General features: G+C 43.8%; 7 protein-coding genes across 7 annotated transcripts; 3 read left to right on the forward strand and 4 right to left on the reverse strand.

Annotated features, from left to right (window-relative positions):
• Nucleotides 1–288: 288 nt before the first annotated feature.
• Nucleotides 289–3207, reverse strand: I206_102218 (uncharacterized protein; the record flags this gene model as incomplete). The annotated part of the gene is made up of 5 exons (XM_019159278.1): nt 289–415; nt 580–1595; nt 1661–1939; nt 1992–2870; nt 2935–3207. The coding sequence occupies 5 exons, from the start codon at nt 3205–3207 to the stop codon at nt 289–291; spliced, it is 2574 nt and encodes an 857-aa protein (XP_019007572.1).
• A 521-nt stretch (nt 3208–3728) lies between these two features.
• On the reverse strand, nt 3729–6158 carry I206_102219 (uncharacterized protein; the record flags this gene model as incomplete). Its single annotated transcript, XM_019159279.1, has 10 exons — nt 3729–3844; nt 3922–4038; nt 4118–4175; nt 4244–4346; nt 4421–4523; nt 4580–4666; nt 4727–4973; nt 5071–5128; nt 5244–5770; nt 5883–6158. 10 exons carry the CDS (start codon nt 6156–6158, stop codon nt 3729–3731), a joined length of 1692 nt encoding a protein of 563 aa, XP_019007573.1.
• A 525-nt stretch (nt 6159–6683) lies between these two features.
• Nucleotides 6684–8075, forward strand: I206_102220 (uncharacterized protein; the record flags this gene model as incomplete). Its single annotated transcript, XM_019159280.1, has 3 exons — nt 6684–6942; nt 7027–7236; nt 7318–8075. 3 exons carry the CDS (start codon nt 6684–6686, stop codon nt 8073–8075), a joined length of 1227 nt encoding a protein of 408 aa, XP_019007574.1.
• Nucleotides 8076–8897: 822 nt separating this feature from the next.
• Nucleotides 8898–9552, reverse strand: I206_102221 (uncharacterized protein; the record flags this gene model as incomplete). The annotated part of the gene is made up of 2 exons (XM_019159281.1): nt 8898–8956; nt 9027–9552. The coding sequence occupies 2 exons, from the start codon at nt 9550–9552 to the stop codon at nt 8898–8900; spliced, it is 585 nt and encodes a 194-aa protein (XP_019007575.1).
• A 1494-nt stretch (nt 9553–11046) lies between these two features.
• I206_102222 (uncharacterized protein) lies at nt 11047–12883 on the forward strand (the record flags this gene model as incomplete). Its single annotated transcript, XM_070202531.1, has 10 exons — nt 11047–11252; nt 11320–11418; nt 11477–11540; nt 11607–11697; nt 11768–11841; nt 11899–11985; nt 12072–12213; nt 12487–12607; nt 12685–12775; nt 12833–12883. The coding sequence occupies 10 exons, from the start codon at nt 11047–11049 to the stop codon at nt 12881–12883; spliced, it is 1026 nt and encodes a 341-aa protein (XP_070058632.1).
• A 465-nt stretch (nt 12884–13348) lies between these two features.
• On the forward strand, nt 13349–13744 carry I206_102223 (uncharacterized protein; the record flags this gene model as incomplete). The annotated part of the gene is made up of 1 exon (XM_019159283.1): nt 13349–13744. One exon carries the CDS (start codon nt 13349–13351, stop codon nt 13742–13744), a length of 396 nt encoding a protein of 131 aa, XP_019007577.1.
• An 870-nt stretch (nt 13745–14614) lies between these two features.
• Nucleotides 14615–19976, reverse strand: I206_102224 (uncharacterized protein; the record flags this gene model as incomplete). Its single annotated transcript, XM_019159284.1, has 2 exons — nt 14615–19799; nt 19855–19976. The coding sequence occupies 2 exons, from the start codon at nt 19974–19976 to the stop codon at nt 14615–14617; spliced, it is 5307 nt and encodes a 1768-aa protein (XP_019007578.1).
• Nucleotides 19977–20722: the final 746 nt, after the last annotated feature.

The following is a 20722-nucleotide window of genomic DNA, read 5'->3' on the forward strand; positions in this document are numbered from 1 at the left end:
CATAGTCATATAGAAAAGCAGGAGAAGTGGGTATAAGGTTTGAATAAGAGATGGATCCAAGCGAATCCTGAAGAGGGAGGATAAGGTCTGATTGGAATGATAGAGTTGTCTCGGTCTCGAAAAAATGTATGATCAAGGGATAGCGCCATGAGGAATGAATTTTTATACACGATTGGCCGTCTTGTTTATGCAACGACAAATCATTCATGTATGATACAAATTAATCTCTACAACACCCGCTTTTCCGATCCACGTACAACTTACAAAGTTGCACAAACTTCAAGCCAACTAGTACACTGTAGCAGCCATAACAGGTAAGACACCACCATTGTCAGGCACTAGAGGAATATGCAAATCGGTATTCGATAAACCCGCTGACAAGACTTTCTTCGATTCCCATAATCCACATATGTGCCTGATCAAGAGTAGTATATCAGCGACAATCTATGACTAACATCTACACTCGATCAACCTGTATCTCGTTGCACTCCATTCCCCGTCCACCTCGGTCTGAGGTATTCCCGAGTCCCCTTGTCGCTCGACCTCTCAGCAACAATCAGAAAAGAAACTCAAACTCACTTCTTCCCATTCCCAGCTTTGTTTTCTCCAACTCTACATTCTCTCGAGCAGAACGTCAAACCGCATTTCCTGCATTCTGGAAAATTCACACCCTGCATCCCGCAAACACCACACATGACATGCTTGGTCAGCGCGCTAGATAGTTCCGCTCTTGCCAACTCAGGATCTATAGGGTTTATCGCTTGATCTGAAGTCGGTTCGAACGGTAATTTCCTCCTAGCTTGCAGATCTGTCGTCGAACCGAAAGCGGGTTTTTCAGTATTGGAGGAAAATTCTAAAGTGTGAAGTTGAGGTGAAGAAGATACTGCACGCAATGTATTCGTGGGTGATATGCCAATATGTTTGTTTGGATTTGAACCCGTAATGAGCCTAGGACCGGATTCTCGAGAGGCAATTATCGTCCGCTGAGAAGCGTGAGATACGCCAAAAGGTGAAGTAGTCGACTCGCTGACTGGAGGAGACAAATTCCAGCCGTTTAGCGAAGGGTAAATTGGTTCTGCCCGTTCCCCTAGATCGTGAATCTGTAATTTAGTCAGATCTGCCTCGGATTGCTTATGGAATCGCTTGAGGGTGGACATCGCACAATGAGTATCGCTGAGCTGTATCGTCGCTGACTCAGGAGTACCATCAAAGAATGAGCATAATGAGGCGGCGGATGCACAAGATTTCAGAGTAGTGGGCAAAATCTGTGAAGCTGAGATGGAAGCGACAGAAGCAGTTGATGCTTGTCGACCATGCCTCGTCGAGGATGACCTGCGACTCGAAGGTTTAGGTGGCGATAGAGGGATGAAGGGTTGCCTCGGTGGTGATAAGTGCGTTGCAGGTGATGAGTTTGAGACGGTAGGAAAAGGAAAATGCTTCAGGTTGTCCTCTTCTCGAGGGGTAGAAGTGATGATGTCCAGTCGTTTAGCCGCTTGTCGGATCAGGTCATCCGCAGCATCGAATCCAGTCGGCCGGTTCGCAATTACCCTTCTGAAAAACATCTCTGCTTCTACCTCTGATGCAGTCATAGCAAGCTGAATGATCTGATGAGCCGCTGCTATCGATGAGAAAATTAGGTTGACATAGAAAGCAAACTCACAATATAATTGGTGATTATGTCCACACCACCTTTGAGCCTTTCAATCTCCTTCGAATCTTTGTGGATTTCCTTCTCATCCTGCTTCAGCAACTTCATAACGGATATTTTCGAAGCTACGACTTGACCTAAGCGCCAGACATTACGCCTCTTCTCAGTCTCCGTACGAGGTCGCAGAATACTTGGTAAGGTCTGTAACGTGATGGGTGGAAGCGCAACGGGATCTTGAGACTGAATATGACCGTGTCTATATAAACTGAGAAGAGGTTGCAAAAGGTCGTACTACATATAATTGTTAAGCGAATCACAACGCGGAAGGTATTGAGGAACATACCATAGTTTGCAATACTTCCAGATCTTTAGCTGTATCCTGTATTTCCGCATTGAAAGGATCATCCGTGAGAGCATCGCCGGGTGTCCTGATCATTGGTGATTCTAGTGTTCTTCCCGAGCTCGAACTTGGATTGGATTTGGGTGGACAAATAGTATCAACCGAATCAGACAACAGTATGTCGGATTCTTCTAGATCATTATGATGGGCTGTGTTTCCAATGAGCGAACCTACTTTGGTTTGAGGTATAGCTCGCTTGACTTTAGTTTTGGGATCGAAAGATAAGATTTCGTCTTCGCATGCTGTCTCATCCTTTCCATTACTACTGACTTCAGGATTGAGTACATCGACCGGTATAACTTTGAAAGCTCTTGCTGGCCGCCTTTTCGATTTCTCTTCTTCTCTTGCAATCTCCGTTTCAACTAACCAACTGAGACCCAACACGAACCATGCTCCTGCTACACCCATTGAATGAGGATCTCTAATTGCTCTTTTACCTTCTTTCGGTATCTGCCACCCAGAAGCTACCAAATCTACAGTAGGTCGCCGTATCGGCACAGGTACATGAGAGCCAGATGTTGATATTGAGTAAGATGTTGAATCGTTTCCAAAGAACTTGCTGAATATCTTAGAAGATATCGTACCGAAAGTTGAGTACCCTGAAGTGTCTGTTTGTGTTTCAATAGAAGACGTTGAAGTTGCTCGTTGTTTACCCTTCATATCTGATGACAGTTGATTGGGAGATTCTGTCTCAGTCAAAGTCGAACCTCTTATGAGTAAATTGCCTAAAGCGAGACATGCTGCAGGTGAACAGAAAGGAGGTAAAGCGGCTTGGGTATATAGCTTGATGGCTAAATCTGGATGATGAGCAATAAGAGCGGCCTAAGAAATCAGATACAAGCCTTAGCGAAAGCATCAGAATCACTAGTTGAATTGATAGACTCACCTGAGCATCCCACATCAGACTCTCCTCATCTACCTCACCTTCTTCGATATCATCACCATCCGTTATCTCTTCTTCATCCTCTTCTTCGTCTCCCTCTTTTGGCGAGACTGAGCTCAGTCCAATAAGTTTGGTAAGGTTGGCGAAAGATCCTTTGAATGGGAGTGTTATGTGTGATGGCACTTTTTGTAATGATTTTGAGCTGGATGACCTGGCATTTTTAGATGATTGGGAGAGACGAGGGGACAAAGTTGATTGGGTATCTGCTGTTTTCATCGGAAGCACGTTGATGATCGATCGTGATAATAAGATTACAAGAATGACATATATGCACCTTTTGAAATAGATTTTGAAGTATACAACTCAGTCAAACTCGAATGGCACAAAGCCAAGATAGGGAAAAGAAAACTAGAAAACCAATGATATACAAAAATATGTTAATAAATGATAGTTGATGGAAGGATGAATGAATGAATCAGTGGAGTGATTTATTACAATTCAATTATGGTATCATAATTTGATTACAATTCATTCCTTATATCATTACGTTATTCCTTGGCACAAGGCACGTTCTGCTCCCGACACCCAATCAAATCAATAGATCTAATCACGCGACCACCAAAAATGCTCGCTTCTGAATAGGACCAAGCCAGGGGAAACTCTGGTGGAGGCTCGTAGCGATTCTGACGTGCAAGGCAATCGTCGAATTTGGGTATAGGGGTGAAAGACTAATCGAAGCTAGTAGCTGGTTCCGGCCGAAAGTCTCCCTCGAAAAAGCAGAAACCCGCATCAGTTTTTCATTCTTCTCCCAGATATTTATTCCAAAATCCAATTGTACCATTATGCAGGGGCTCAACATCGGATAAGCCTAATAGCTTAGTGACAAGTGAGAATATCTGTAGATTTTGGAAATCTGCAATTCCAATTCCCGTGGCGACGATCAGCGGAATAACCGGATCACATGAAGGGACAAATCCTAGTAGAGCTTACTTTTCAAGATTGGCGGATCGTGCGATTCATAGATATCCAAGGCCCCTTTTTCCTTCAGTTTATTGACAAACGGCCCCTGAGCGAAGAAAATAGCTTGCATCTCCGGGAACAGATTGTCTAAGTGTGTGGGAATACCATTTAGCAGTCTGAAGAGCTGAAAACGATACCGCAGGAACACTTTGGAATCTCAGCTTACCATATCCGTGATTACCCTTCGGTTGATAATCCCCTTGGAACAGTACCTCATGCTCGTGCTGCAAGCAACAGAAGCAACTTAGTGATCTTTTCGCTAGCAAATCGCTTGCTCGTCTTCACAACTTACATGATCTGTGATGGCCCAGCCTATCGTCGGGACGACATATATCGGCGCTATACGATGTCCATGACTGAAATGCCATCTTTCGGGCATAGTCTCAGGCGTGTACCTGTATTAGCCAGTGATATAAGCTGGTTTCGCTCTTCGAATTCTCCTTGTTAACTAGAAGTGATGTCCACCTACACCGCAAAGGTACCATTTGACTGCTCAGCGGCTTCGAGTAGGATTTCCAGGTAATATCCACTGTTTGTACCTTCCTTAAAGCGAAGTCCGACAGATGGCCACCCTATAGCAGACGCTTTGGTCAGTAAAGCCAATTGTCTCAGGAAGAGTCTCACTCACCGTCTTTGTGCTCAATAGCGTCAACACCTTCTTCGCCTAAGATATCATCGAGATATATTATGCGATCGTTGCTGGTCTCAGCCATTCCTAGATGCACGTCATCTGAGCTCAAAGTGAGGATGTAATCAATAAACCACTTCCACCTACCATGGTCTGAAACGATAATTACGTTGAGGATATCCTGCAAATTTCTTTCATGCAACCCCTTAATGAGCTGTTCAAGCATATCATCACATAGTTTGAGAGTATCGTTGACACCTTGTGAGTTTGGCCCTCCTTTGTGTCCAGCTTGATCGATCTCAGGAAAATAGGATGCGATGAATTCTGGACGTTCCGATATTGGGTGATCGAGGTAGGAGAAGATCGTTTTCACCTTTTCGGATGGAGCGAGTTTCTACTTGAGACATTCATACCATAGCTAAGCTCCCGTAGTGGTGATCAAAGCCTCTATGACCTTGACCATTGGACATGGCAGGCTGGAAGGCACTCACTCGATATGGAACAAAGTACGATGGAGAGATTCCAGTTGAAGTCATGGGCGGGCCGGGCCTGCAATGATACATACGAATTAGCCGCCCGTCCAGTCATAAGTTCCAGAAGCTAGCACAATGCCGCGCGGAGAAAAGAAGATGTCCAAGAGACACCAGAGAGTATTTTAACTAACCACATGATAACAGCACTCTTCCTTTTCATCCTCTCGACTAGGCTCCAGATTGGTTCACCCCACCACCAATTGGAATCCCAGCTTTTATCCTCTTTAATATACACAAACTGTGCGCCTTGTGTCGCTTTATCGCCCGCTCCTAATCTAGTATTCTGGTCCGTGGTAAATAACGGATCGTAAAAGTTGTTAGCTACAATACCGTGAGATTCGGGATGTAAGCCAGTCATCAGAGACCAATGATTTGGAAAGGTCAAGCTTGGAAAAACGGGTTGCATAGACTCTGCTCTAATTCCATTGTGAGCAGTCGATATCGATAGTAAGTTGGGTAAGAGATCTTTATGTGATGATAGGTATTCTGGTCGGAATCCATCTAACGAGATTAACAATACTGTAGGATAAAATTCGTGCGTTCCGTTTGATAGGGTTGTTAAGTGCTTTGGGACTTGACTTATTGTCAGGTCGGAGATTAATGATAGAATGAGAAGAATTGGGGGAACCGCAAGAAGGTAGAGAAGTGGTTTTGGTAGCTGGACAAGCTCATAGTCAGCTAAACGGACAGAAGTATAGATTTGATCGCTCGTACTTGAGCTAGAAAACCGTGATACTAATTCAGACGGGATGATCTGAACACCAACTCACTGGTACACCTAGAAAGACTATCCAGCCTTTCCGCTTACGTCCGTCATTCATACTCATGGTTTGGAAAGATCCCTTATTTCGAGCAAGCAAAGCTTCTCTTTCTTGAGCAATTTCCATGCCAGCCTCGTCCTCATCTCTCATGTTGGCTCTGTCATGTATAACCGAATCATCGTCTGAAGCTGAAGGATCGTCCCTTAATGAGCCATCATCCGCTTCGTTCGACGCCATATGGTCTTTTATCTTCCCTTTCGTTTGTAATTTTGGTGAAGTCGGCATCTTGATTCTTGTTAAGCGATCATCAATTGATCTATAGCTTCAAATCAGGAGTGTTTGCAGTCTGTGATAGCATCGAAGGCGCCGAGACTTGCGATATAATGTGGAAGGCCCTAACTGAATTTTCGCGAACTGAGAGAGCTGGATTGCGTAGAGTCGATTAGTAGTATAAAGAACAACAGGAAGGAGAAGGGATAAATGCGAAGATTCGAAGATTAAAGTGATCGGTCAAAGTGGAGGGCAACGGGAATTCAGCAAATAGGAAAGATCGTAATAGGCATTAGCGGAATCAGAAGCTTATTTTGGTAATGACCTTGTATATTTTGTATTCAAGATTAGAAGGCATTTGTATTGCCAAAGTCGCGTTGAGGGCATCCGATTCCTTCTCCATCTCTGGTGACTACCATCTATCATCAATTTATCTCAGCTGTCAAGACATAAAGTTGATCCCAAAACCTTTCAAAACCGAGAGCGGAATAGCAAAATCGTTCTTGCTGCCATATCCGGTGTTTTTCAAGAGCCATAACGATGATCCGTCGAAATGACCTCTTACCAATTCTTCTTACCTTCATCCTCCTTGCTATTCCAATTTTAGCTTCCTCAGGTGATAGGAACCCAACTTTCCAACACTGTTTGAAAGGATGCCAATTGACATATTGCGAGCCTCATCAACCTCCTATCCCAAAGTATCTGCGAATGTTCGGTTGGACATGTAAAGAGAATTGTGCTTATGAGTGTGGACACACGTTCACTGATAATATAAGACCGGGAAGTAAGAATCACCAGTGTGAGTACGAACACTTTGTTTTTTCTGCGCATTCTTCTCCTCCTTCTTGGATAAGCGGTGGACTCACGCACCGTGCTTGACTAGTCTACGGAAAATGGGCATTCTACCGACTTGGACCATTCCAAGAACCTTTCTCGATTCTCATGTCTATTGGAAACTTTTACGTCAATTTCAAGGGGTTAGAACAGCTAAGAAGAAGAGTAAGAAAGGAGAATGGACTAAGGAACTGGTTGGTCGCTTTAGCATTCGTACAGATGAATACTTGGATTTGGAGTAGTGTCTTCCATGCTAGAGGTGAGTCTAGCATTTAGTGAAGGCAGAGGGACTCAGTGTTGCATCACGAAAGCGTTGAAAAGCTGATTATGTGCATGACAGATACGCCAAATACCGAAAGAATGGATTATTTCTCAGCAACCCTTACCATATCATTCACTCTCTTATACTCAATCATTCGAATATTTCACCTACAAACTCCCATTTCCTCCTCGAAATACCTATTTCCCGTTTCAGCTATTATCGGATTTATCGTTTTAGGACATTTCACATATCTACTTTCCTTTCCTAAAGGTCAATTCCCATATGGTTATCATACAAAATTCAATTTATTACTCGCTGCTATTCATAATCTTCTTTGGATTTCATGGTCATTATCTTTTCAATTTCCTTTTCCTAAAATGACTTTTTTGGGTAAAACTTATACATATCCTAAACCTTATCCACCAAATGATCCAAAAACGACTGAACCAAAACCATCAGAATACAATACTCCTTTAATCTTAGTCCTTTTAACTACATTGGCTATGTCATTTGAATTATTCGATTTCGCTCCTGTTGGTAGAGTTATCGATGCTCATTCTCTTTGGCATTTCTTCACAATTCCTTTAACAATAGCTTGGTGGCATTTTATGGTTACAGATGCTATTGAATTAGAAGGATCTTTACTTTCTACAAGAGGTGGACATGGAGCGTACACAGCTGTATCAGATGACAAATCGGAAGGCAATGAAGGAGGAAGAGGTGAATCTGATCCTCCAGTACCTAGAACACCTAATTTCGCTCAACTTGCTGCTGGACCAAGATTAGGAAATTTATATAGTCCAGGTAAAAGTCCTAAATTAGAGAAGCCAGAATAGATAGATATTTGGACGGAAACATAGCGTTGGTTTACCCTTTCACTTTTTTTCAATTTCTTTACCTCATTTTACCAGATCATACCATGCATCCCGAATTCAAGCTCGACTCATACATTCGCCAGTGTTTACGAATATTGAGTATTTACTCATTCATCAATGTGGCTGAGAATTATGCCATGACGATAAGATCCTGCTTTCTAAGTAATGACCTTTCATGTATTTGCCTTTTGATCCTCGCAGTGGTTTATTAGCCGCTATATCAGTATTGGCAAAAAGCGGTGAATGTAGCATACGGCCGAAGGGTCTGCCGAAAGGATTAAAGGATAATGACTCGTACAGAACTATAACAGAAAGGATCCTGGCATACATTTCTCGAAGGATCGAGAAGGAGCGGGAATGATTTACTTAAAGGGCGTATGTTGCTGAAGTCAGTTGAGAAAAGCAACGATTTTATGGATACGTACAGAGTTCCGCCGAGCGGGAACGGAGGAAGGAACTTAGCCACAACAGGATGATGAGGTATTGGAGCGAAACTATCTCTCAAAGTCACAGTGAGTCGGGAGTTAAAAACTGTTGGTTATCCCACGATTACAAAAGCTTCAATATCGTGAGCGTCTGTACGGAATCGTCTGACGGTGGGATCTGACCTAATCAAGGTACCCCATGACCCTCCCACTTGTACTTGTCATTCTTTGTCTTTTTTTTCGCGTGCATACTGTATACACTACAACACGCAATCTTCAATAGGATTTCACAGTGACATATCTTTCATACCAGAAACTGAGCAATGAGACTAAAGAAATATACATGAACTGCCCTGTCCTATTTTGCTACTGCAGTCTTTTTCTCCTGGTTATGCTTCTTCAAGCACTGTCTTAACACTACAAGAGACCCATTTCGAATTCTGCTTCTGCATTACACACTCAACCACTGTATCGCCACATACCTTACCAGAAGCTGTACTTTGAACGTTCCCATCGGAGTCTTGCGCTTGTGCCATATAATTTCTGTACTTGAGCGACCCATCATACGATTTATCTGCTTCGACAGTGTTCGGTTTCTTTATTTCGCTGATAACTCTATCTTCTGAATCCATAGCTCTATATGTGTATTGTGTCGAGAAGACAGGGACAGCCTGGATAGTTAATTGATCTCTCGTTTTTGATAATTGGTCGAACTGTCTACATCTAATGGTAAGATTGATCTTACTGTGAGGGTAACGAGATAAATTCGCCAGGAGTTGAGATCTAATCTTCGCGCCCTCGCTGATTTCGCGCTGGACTTTCTCTTTAAGATCCCATACGGGCTCATATACGCGTTCCATTTCGGCATCTTCGGTACAATCAAATCGATTTTGGACAGCGGAATGGACTGCTGATCTCGTGAGTTCTGCGTCAAGGTCAATGTAGGATCTGCTCAGTGCAGGGGATGCTACGGATGCAATGGGTAAGGAAGGTATTTTGAAATGCCCGGTCATGGTGAAGTTAGAGCTTGTGTTTGTAAATTTGAGAATCGTGTTTGGCATTGAATGTGTCCTTATATCCGTATATAAACAAGCACCTTTTGATACAGATCGATTAGATAGGATTGAGCTAGTTTGAATGTCCGCCCGACGCTTTTTGAAAGGATTTCACACAATGGTGCATTGTGCAAAGTCGAGAGCGCGATACGCCCATGGTATTCGAGTATGACGACGCTGCACGCACCACGGCCGCGGGACTGTTGAAAGGGTCCTTTGATGCTTTGCAAATTCCTGGATTTAGCTCGCACTCATGCCGTTTCTCGATTCATAGCAGGCAGAAAAGCAATCATGATCTCTTGGTCATGTCAAGGATCATCAGGTCGACCGCTCATAGCAAGCGATGTGAATTTGATTATGGTTGATTCTGATAGTGTTGCAACCAAGGACTACTGTACATCTCGTCAGTGGCGTGGCAGTATGCAAGAAGTATTTGGATTGGTATTGCGGAGTCGACGAGGGAGAAACTGAATTTCGCTTTAAAAAAGAAAAATATCATTGCGTTGCATCTGAAACGACGCATTGTTAACAATAGAGACTCATTGTCTTGAAAAGAGATCTTCCATCATCTGCGAGCCGATTCTCTGTCACTGGTGATCAGTCCCTTGAAAAGAGCCGCCGACCTTGACCTTTCGCGACATGGGATCAGCATCTGTTTCTTGCAGGACGTTATCATCTCCAATCTCCTTATGTAGTGCCAAGTCTACGAACCGGTAAGACACTTGCTAAAATATCCGATGATATAATGCAATTGAGTTATAGATTGGATACGTTCCACATGGACGAAAGACAATGGACTGTTGCCCTCATAAGGTTATCATCTGCAGCCTACGTTGACGGCTCCTATCAGGGACCGGGAAGTACGGAATGATATGGTAAACAGAAGCAATTGGCGTTGTTTGAGGTGAGAGGCGGAATCAGGGAAAATATAATAACAAACTCCGGTTAAAGATCACTAATCCTCACCGGATTCAATAGGATAATTCTGTAATAAGATTACAATCCAAACTCGCCTCGATTAATTTTATTAGGAAAACAAACGTAATAAGACCACGTTTGTCAGCAAATCCACCAAAAAACCATGGCACGGTCCCACCGCCTACCCTGTTTTTTCATCAAAAGAAACGAAACAAACGAAAAAAAAAATAAGAGTAAAATAAAAACATCTCCTTAACCATAACCCCTCAGTAATATCATAATCATTCATTCATATCTCTTAAATTTGCATTGGCATTCATTACATTTGTCGCTTATTCAAATATTCCCTTCTCTGATATTGTAGCTATCCTCTTCCTGGCGAACCTATATTTCAATCCCTCAAACACTTTTATCATACGCTCTTTTACTCAATAAAAAACGCGTTCCCTTTGTTGATATCAACAGATACCAGACGCGATTCTTTACTCATCTATTATATAATATAATATAATCAACAAACCAAATTCAGCTATAATGTCACCTCTAACAGCTTGGACACCTGGACCCGGTCCCCTCTACACCATCATCACTTCAGCATGGGAAGCTCTTGGCGTACCTAAAGTTCCCATTCAATACAAAACTTGGGTTCCAGGATCATCACCCCTTTCAACTCAAAAAGAGGTCGTAGCCGCCATTGGTACCTACCTTCTTGTCATCTTTGGTGGAAGAGAACTTATGAAGTAAGTCGTACTTGACTTTCACCTGTCATAACCACCATCGGATGCTGACGTGCAATTTGATGAAAAGGAAAAGACAACCCTTCAAGCTCACTGGACCATTCAGATTCCACAATGTTTATCTCACTCTTGGTTCCGGTCTTCTCCTTGCCTTGATGCTCGAAGAAATGTGAGTCACTCACACCGCCTAGCTTATTGAGTTACCTATACTGATCTTGATGACACAGCGTCCCCATGTTCCTCAAACACGGTTTCTTCTGGTCAATCTGTAACTCTACTGCTTTCACTCCTGTAAGTTTCCCTTTTAGCAAATGGAGTTACTACGCTGACCTTACGTGACTCATTTGAACCCATTAGAGACTTGTAACCTACTACATGATCAACTACTACATCAAATATGTTGAACTTATCGACACTGTCTTCCTTGTCCTCAAGAAGAAACCTTTGGGTAGGTCATTTCTCCTAACAGCAAGCAAACCCTCAGGGAATAAAATAGCTTACATCTTCCTGCTGCTCAGCCTTCCTACACGTCTTCCACCATGCTGCTACTGCTATCTTGTGTTTCACCCAACTTGAAGGAGAAACCTCCGTTGTGAGTACACGACTTGAATGGCTTTTCCACTATTGCCAGAGCTGACAAATCAAACAGCAATGGGTCGTTATCACCCTCAACCTCCTCGTCCATGTCATCATGTACTACTACTACTACGCTACCGCTGGTGGTGCCAAGATCTGGGTGAGTGAGCTCTCGTTTCCCCTTATAAGCTATGCCTTCGATTAGTATCAGCATATATGCTAATCCGTCCCCATTGATCAATATAGTGGAAGAAATACCTTACCTCAATGCAAATCACTCAATTCATCATCGACCTCTTCATCGTCTACTTTGCCAGCACGTTTCTCTTCTCATACCGTTTCGGGCACAACCAATATCCAAATCTTCTATTCCCAATCTCACCTTCTAGTTCGCTTAGTTTCTTTTTACTTCGATTCTCTCTATTACCATCCTACATACACCGGTGATCTTCCCACCATACCCCTTATTTTCCATCCGACCCGTACCAGACTCGTGTTCTTGTGACGGATTGTACCTCTCAGGCCGTTTCGTCATTTGGTTCACGAGAAGGGTCAGATCTCAAAATATCCGAACACCTTCGTCCTCTCTTCATTTTTCGCTGTATTTGGTTGTGCCCATATAGGGCTGTCCTTTGCTGACTGATGGTTGTCTGCATAATAGCCTACAACCACTTCGCTACTAAATACACCTCTATCCCAGCTGTTGGAGATTGTGCCGGTAGTGAAGGTGCCGCCCTTTTCGGTTGTGGTCTCTTAACTTCCTACCTCTTCCTCTTCATTGCGTAAGTGACTTTTGGGAGATCATGCTAGCACTCTTGATAGCCTATGCTGACTGATGATTGATTATTCTTCTGATTAGCTTCTACCGAGCCACTTACAAGAAAGGTGCCGCTGCCAAAGCTAAGAAGGCAAACGGAACTGCGGATGTCAGAGGTTCATCTAAATCGAAAGTGAGCATCCCAAATCTCGCAATGACAAGTATTCAGGGCTGATGCTTTCTGCAGTAGGTGATTGTGCAGAACAAAAGAGGAACTACCGTAGTTACGGAAGTTCAGTGAATGATCCCAGAAGCACGAAGGAAGGGATTGAGGTGAATAGAAAGGAGAGCGGAAGTTTACGGATGAGATAGTAAGAGGAAGGGGAGTTTAAAAAGGGGAATCTAAGGCTTTTTCAATTATCAAGCATTTTCAAACTTATCATTTCTCCTTATTCACATTAAAAAACGGAATAGGATGGAAGGAGGGTATATACCATTTTTTTCCTAACAAAAGATAGACAAAACATTCAAATCATTTCTCTTTATTTCATTTTTATTATCTTTTTCTATACTGGTCAATCATTGATCAATCATACAAATTCATTCATGTCGTGTTTTATCATGCTCATGCAGAAAATTCGTCATACCTATTTTCTGTCTATGCTTCACTAATCCTTTCATACAGCTTCTCCTTTTATTGATTTCACACCGCTCATACGCCTTCTGCTTTAAGCAAAGGAGCATCTATTGTTACGCATTGTACTGCATGGAACCTGCGGACGAACCTGCGGACGACGCAATACATATAAAAATCTTCTCACCTAGAAAGACTGGTTCTGTCAACACCACACACATTACATTTCCACGAGCCACACATTCGATCATGGAGGAGACCATAGAAGAAAGACTTCGAGAATCGATCGGCAGTTACCTCCAAGAGTCAACTGAACGAGCTGTTGAAGCTCGGGAAAAGGATTACTCCACCGCCAATTCCCCATGCGTTGATGATATTCAGCAAGATGTTACTAGTAGTCACTATCCACCAGCTGGATTTGCTCTGACATCACCGCCGGAAGTCGCTGATTTACATTCTGGCTTGACGAACTCAAAACCCATTAACTCGGGCAACGATTCAGGTACAATCCTGGACAGTAGCTGGTGATCAGGCAGAGTACGAGAACGAGAACGAGACCGAGGTTCCAGTGTCATTTGAAGTTTCTAATAATGAATCAGGCGAGATTCCCAATGTACAATCAAGGACTTCAGCTGACTTCAACTATACCAATGTGAAACGACCTTACACCAAATTCGTCGAAGATTCAGGATCGAAGGATTATTCGGAAGTATGGGAAAAAGCTCTAATTGGGCTTGAAAGCCAAGTAATCTCTCAACGATTGACTAATGCCAAAAGAGCTCTACGCAGAGCGGCTACCCAATACTGGAAAAATCTACCGTTGTGGGCTATGAGTGTGAAAGTATACCAACGGCAATTCGAGAAGGATAGCACTAGAATAGCTGAGTGTAGTGGATTACTTGATGATACTATTTCTTACTCGAAGATCCGGAAGATGCAGCCCACTTTCATAATCGAGAATACAAATCACGAAATTTGTCAAGGAATATCCGATGACAATTCATACATTCACTGTTCGGGTAGGGCATTCAACAGTGATGGAACGACTTGCACTCTGCGTCCAGTCTCCTTCTGTTACAAGATAAAAGTGACGAATCCTGCCAGTTCTTCCGTATAGCTGCGGGGGATGGTTGGCAGAATCCTTCCAAGTGAAATCTCACGCCTTTCCCGTGCAACAGTTAGATAATTTGTTTTGACCTCACCCGGGAAACTCAAGCTCAAGTGCTTAATTTTGCAATGTTTAACAATATTCATTTTTGCATACATCTAAATTCATAAAAACCCAAAATATGTATATATACTGTTCTTTTGATAGATTACTAAATTGTCCCAAAATATGTTAAAGAGAATCTACCTATTTTATGTTTATTCTACTCTACTCTTTCATATTGTATTTGACTATGTACTTTTGTATAAAGCTAATCTACTACCTGCTCCACAATATTCTCTTTGATTACCTGGACAAAGCATATTACATGCTGAATCTGCTTGTTTAGTTGAAGTTGAAGATAATGTATTTGCACACCAACATTCTGAACCATATTCAATACCAGCATAAGAATAATTTTTAGCTTGACATCCTGATACACACCATTCAGCTGTCATACCAGTTGAATTGGTAAAACTGTATGAAGGTAAAGCACGACCACTTGTAGCTTCTGAATAACAACCTTGAAGTTTATATGTACCAACTGTTGATATTAATTGAGGTGGAACGTAAGATGTATAATTGAAAACTGAAAGTCTTGAAGATCCACCACAAATATCAGAAGAACTACCTGCACAAGGCATGTTACAACCTGTGAAACCAAGTGTACTATATGATTGTAATGCTGTTCCACAATAACATTCTCTTCCATATTCAAGACCTGCTAAAGGTAAATTCTTCGATAAACAGTATGCTTGACAACTTTGAATAGTCATACTATCACTTGTAGTAGATGCCAAACTTAATGCTCGAGGATTGGTTTCATTGGCGCATCCCAAATATTGCCAAGGTGTAGCAGAGGCAGATGCGGAAGGAACGATGGAAGCTGAGCTGGAGGTAGAAGAAGGCGCGATAGAGCTAGAGGCAGCTGCGGAGCTTGCTGAAGATGATATAGCTACGGAGCTGGCAGAAGAGGAAGCGGAGGCGGAGCTAATGGAAGATGATACAGAGCTTGAGACTGGAGCTTTGCTGGATGAAGAGCTGGCAGCGGCCGATGAAGAAACGCTTGATAACACAGTGCTGGAAGAAGAGGAGGCTGATGAGCTTGCAGGAGCAGAGGATGATGTCACTGAAGAGGAAGCCGACGTGCTTGAGGATGCCGATGAGGAAGTTATCGACGAAACAGCTGATGAGCTTATGAGTGCTGATGACGAAGCTGATGAGCTTGCGGCACTCGAGGACGATGCCATGGATGAAGAAGCTGAGGAAGAAGCAGCGCTCGATGAAGCAGCACTTGATGAAACGCTTGCGCTTGCAGAGGCGGAAGTGGTGGCGAAGAAAGTGTAAACTGATAAACCATTTGAACCACCACAGTATTGAAGCTTGTTGCCCATGCAGACCATGTTACATCTTCCATCAAGTGTAGTAGTGCTACCTGTCTGGAAGGTGTTTCCACAGTAGCACTCTCGAGCGTATTCCACACCAAAGTATGTATATCCTGCACATGTTGATGCACAAGCTTCAATAGTCATGTTGTCTGAAGCAAATGTTTTGTCTGCAAGGGCTCTTCCTTGAGTAGCTTCGGTATGACAGTCCACGAATTTCCAGTTGTTGCTAACTATGGCAGGTTGAACGGGACCAGTTGGAGTAGCTGAAGCGGAAGCGGAACTTGATGTAGAAGTTGAGCTTGAGACAGCGACTGAGCTTGAAGCCGAAGAAGAAATAGCGACTGATGAGGCTCCTGAGCTTGAGACTGGTGCTGATGAAGAGATGACGGTGTTGTTGAATGTGTAGACAGATAATCCGTTTGATCCACCGCAATACTCAAGGCTGTTACCCATACAGACCATACTGCATCGACCATCAGTGACGGTGGCACTACCAGCTTGGAAGGTATTACCGCAGTAACATTCTCTAGCATACTCAACACCGAAGTAAGTGTAACCAGCACAAGTGGAAGCGCATAATTCGAGTGTCATTGAGTCAGAGGCCAATGTCTTACTTGCAAGGGCTCTTCCAGTAGTAGCTTCGGAGTGACAATCGACAAAACTGTAAGATCCGACAGTCGCTGGTTGAACTGGTCCAGTTGGAGTAGCCGACGCAGAAGATGAGGTAGCTGATACAGATCCCGAAGCTGAAGCTGAAGCGGATACCGAAGCTGATGTCGAGGTGGCAGAAACTTGAATTGCGTACATGTTGAGCTTGCTTCCAGCACCACAGTATTCACTTGCGTTACCGGCACAAAGCATGTTACAAGAAGAGAGGGTTGTGGGAACTGATCCAGCTGCAATGGTGTTACCACAGTAACATTCCGAGCCGTACTCCACACCGGCGTAGGCGTACCCTTTACAGGCCGCAGTACAATTAGCCACCGAGTTGTAGTTGCCTAAACCCTTTGCCACGGACAAAGCTCGTCCCACGGTAGCTTCAGTATAACAACCGAGACTAGTAAATCCGTTTGTTCCGTTATTGGTAGTTGGAGGAGCAGGAGCAACATAAGGAACAGCAGTTCTGTCCTTAAAGAGCGAGATGTATGAACCGGGGTTGGTGTTGTTTCCATTACCACCACAAATTTGGTTGATGTCGCCGCCACAAGCGTAATTACAATTCGAATCGTCAACTTGCAATACGGGAGGAGAAGGCCCACACCAACATTCTCTCAAGTATTCAGTACCGGCGTATGCGTAACCTGCATCTGCACATGCTTTTGTACATTTCAAATTGGTGTTGTCATCGGATTGGTAGATGTTGATTTTCAATTGTCTATCTGGGTTCCATTCCTTGAAACAACCTTGGTAACTATATTTCGAGGTACCGTTGGCGAATTGTGGTAAGGATTGTTCACTAACTGCGTTGCAGGTAAATTGGATATGTTGTTTCCCGAACAAAGGATCACCCAAGTTCATAGTCCACTGAGCAGTTCCAGAATAGGCGTCTACATCGATTTGACTTTTTGGAGCAGCACAGAATAAAGTTGCTGTTGCACTTTCACCAGGTCCGAGAGTAGTACCTTCAGCCAAGTCGACTTGGTTGACAGCACCGATGAGACCTCCAACACCGAAAGGTGGTTTGGAAACAGTGACCGATAATCTGGCGGAGCTGTTTGTACCGGCATTGGTCAATCGTAATTGGAGATTCCTAGTGGTACCTTCAGTAACATCGCCGAATGAAAAAGCGGTATTATTATCGTACTTGATCCAGGCTGTTCCATTAGGGTTTTGGAATTCCAATAATGCAGTTGGGTAGTCACCAGATACACCGAGTACGTCGACAACTTTTGTACCTCCGGTTGAAACAATGTTGAAGAATTGAGCATAGTTGCCAGAAACGGTAGGGTTGAAAGCGATGTTCACTGTAGCTTGACTGTTACCAGCGATAGCTGATGGGATCCTAGTGAAGGTGAAAGCGCCACAAACAGCCGTGGAGTTAGCAACTTGTACTGTGGTGAAAGGTCCAGTCTCGCTAGTAGGGGAACATTGGATAGCAGTGATGGTGAGATTGGCATTTCCTTGGTTGAGCAGAATGAGGGATTGACTAACTCCACCAGTTTCCTGGCCAGTGATCACACCGTCAAAACTGACTGTGTTAGGCGCGACAGCAAGGATGGCAGAAGCACTTTGGGAGGTACCCTTCAACCTGACAGGTGTATTGGTACTGTAGCCGTTGATAGCTTGAGTGGTGTTGATCAATGCATCGGAGGAGAGGGGACCAACTTGACCAGGGGTGAAAGCTGCTTGGAAAGAGAAAGTTTGACCAGCAGCAACATTGGCCGGGAAAGTACCATTGCCGAGAACGAAGTTCTTGTTACCGCTGATGCTCATTCCGGTGACTGTGGTGGCAACGTTGGCGGTACACGAGATAGTCTGATAACCAGATGTACCGTTGATGTTGACGGTACCGAAATCTACTGGATTAGTACAGTTGAGTGGAAGATTGACTGGTGAACCATAACCATAGAAGTATCCAAGGGTGGTTGTCATGTAAACTCTAGCATCTCCAAACACAGGTCGATTGAATTTGGTGGTACCGGGGATGACGAACGAATTGATGAGGGTTAACTGTCCGTTCACTGGTACGGCGTTGTAAATCCTCAAATTGGCATTTTCGACATCCGAGTTCCAGACAAGACCTGTACCGACTTGATCATTCAACGAAGTGACAGTACCATGACCACTACCGAGAATATAAGCATTCTTCTCGGGAGTGTCTGCTACTTTGGTGAATGATGGTACTCCGTTGTCACAGGAGAATTTGAAGACGTGCGATGGGTATTGAATGACATTGATATAGATGTAACCGCCCTCCAAAGGATAAACACCAGCACCGGCATATACAGAATTCTCGTTCTGGTAAACTTGCAGTACAGCATCGAGTTTGTTGGCTCCATTTTGATAACCACCCATATTGTCTAGATCAATCCAGTAGGTTTTACCACTCTTTCCGGTTACGACACCGATTCGTTTGACGCTACCACAGGAGAATTGACTTGGTAAGAGTTCAAGAGGAGAAGTACCGAGATCTTTGTCCGCTCCGTCAAGTTGCACTTTCTCCCAAGGCATGAAGAAATCGACAGGGGTAAGAGTACCATCGCTGTTGATTGTCATATGTACTGCGGCTTCTTCGAGAGAGGTAGGCACCTGTCGACCATTGACGGGAATACCGTTGAGTTGGGATGCGTACCCATTACCGGTAGCGAAAAACATCGAGCCCTTGCCATCGGATGCAAGACCACCTCCTGACATCCAAACACCACCACCTGGAGTTGTGTTGGGTACACCAGCTCCTTCTGTAGCGTATCTTTCTACAATGCTTCCGGAATCTTTGTCCCAACCCATAATCCATCCGGTAAAGTTGTATTGCACACAGTGCGAAGCGAAACCGGCGTAGATATATTGACCTTGTTGAAGTAAAGCTGGTCTTTGATGATGAATACCTCCGTTGAATGATCGAACTGGGTTGTTTCGAGCGACTGTTCCTTCTAAGTTGACAGGGAAGTTAGGTCGTTCAGAAAGATCATTCACATTAATAGCGTGGATATAGTATCTTCCGTTTGGTCTACCTTTAGGACCGTTGTCGTTCTGGTCAATGTAAGTTTTGGTGGTAAGGTACCAGGTTTCTGTGTCAGGGTCAATTACACCAGTAGCGGTTGAACCAATATGAGGGTTGATATCTACACATCCATCTAAATCGGAAGTGAGGAAAGGAATGTGAAGGTTTCTAGAAGCTACAATGACACCGGTTTTGGCGTTGAGCTTGTAAATGTTGTTTTGTTGGGTGGCAAGGTAGACATATTGGATTCCATCACTGTTAGTGGTGTAGACGAGGGGAGAGGCAAAGGTTTGTTCTGCTACTCCACGATAATTTCCCGGTAATTGGGTTTTGAAGATCTGACCAAATTGAGAACTTCCGACCACTGCAGGGTCCATGTTATGGTTGCTAAACCAAAGATCAGCGTTATGCGAGTCGCAAACAAGTAGTGGAAACCACTCACTTTTGATAACCTGTTCTGGAGACATCTCCACCCCAGGTGATCGTGTCGGTCGCTCCTAGAGCGGTTACGACGGAAAAGAATGACAAAAATTGAACGAGGGTATAAAGAGTAAAGGATAACATCTTGGTAGATGTTTCCGGTCTGCGGGTGTAAGGATGAAAAAAGGGGTTATAATGTATCTTTGTGAGAATACTCAACGACAGAAGAGTGGAACTCGTTAGTTTGATATATAATGCATGAGAGCATTTTTTTCGTAGTGGGTGGCTCTCAGAAAGCTATTATATGTACTTGTGCGATTTTCTTCGTTTGGCGAAAACATTCTGATAACGCGTTACTGGTAAACATTCCAATTGTGAAATCATCCCGACCCTACCGGATTAGCGGGAAACGAAGAAGAGAATAAGGAATAAACCTCTCGCTGACTCTGGAATTATGCCGTGCCTGTGTATCGGAACAGCTTTTTAGCCATTCCTGGATCATGTTCCCAGGATCGACAGGAACCGACAGAGCGAGAAAAGGCATCATCCTGTAATGCAGTTCTGCTCTAGCGCCTCAAGCTTATCTCAACTTTAGACCTTCTCGAATGTCTCGCGTGTTTTCCGTCAATCCCTGAAGGTGAGTACCAAAGATCTTCAACTGCTCGCGCAAGAAGGAGTTCCTTGCGCTTTCACTAAGGTTAATTCGCCCTTCGCAAAAATGGTAACGGCAACCAGGAACCGGTTCTCAACCGCCCGGATGCTTTGTACCTAATCCGGTTCGACGTGTAAATTGAGATTGGTACATATGTCCCCCGATGCTCAGTTGACCGAATTTGACAACTACAGGTACCGGGACCTCAAACGGCGGACAAGACTCCATGCCGGGTCCG

The sequence above is a fragment of the Kwoniella pini genome, chromosome 3 (assembly GCF_000512605.2).
Source record: "Kwoniella pini CBS 10737 chromosome 3, complete sequence".
In the NCBI taxonomy this organism is placed as follows: domain Eukaryota; kingdom Fungi; phylum Basidiomycota; class Tremellomycetes; order Tremellales; family Cryptococcaceae; genus Kwoniella; species Kwoniella pini.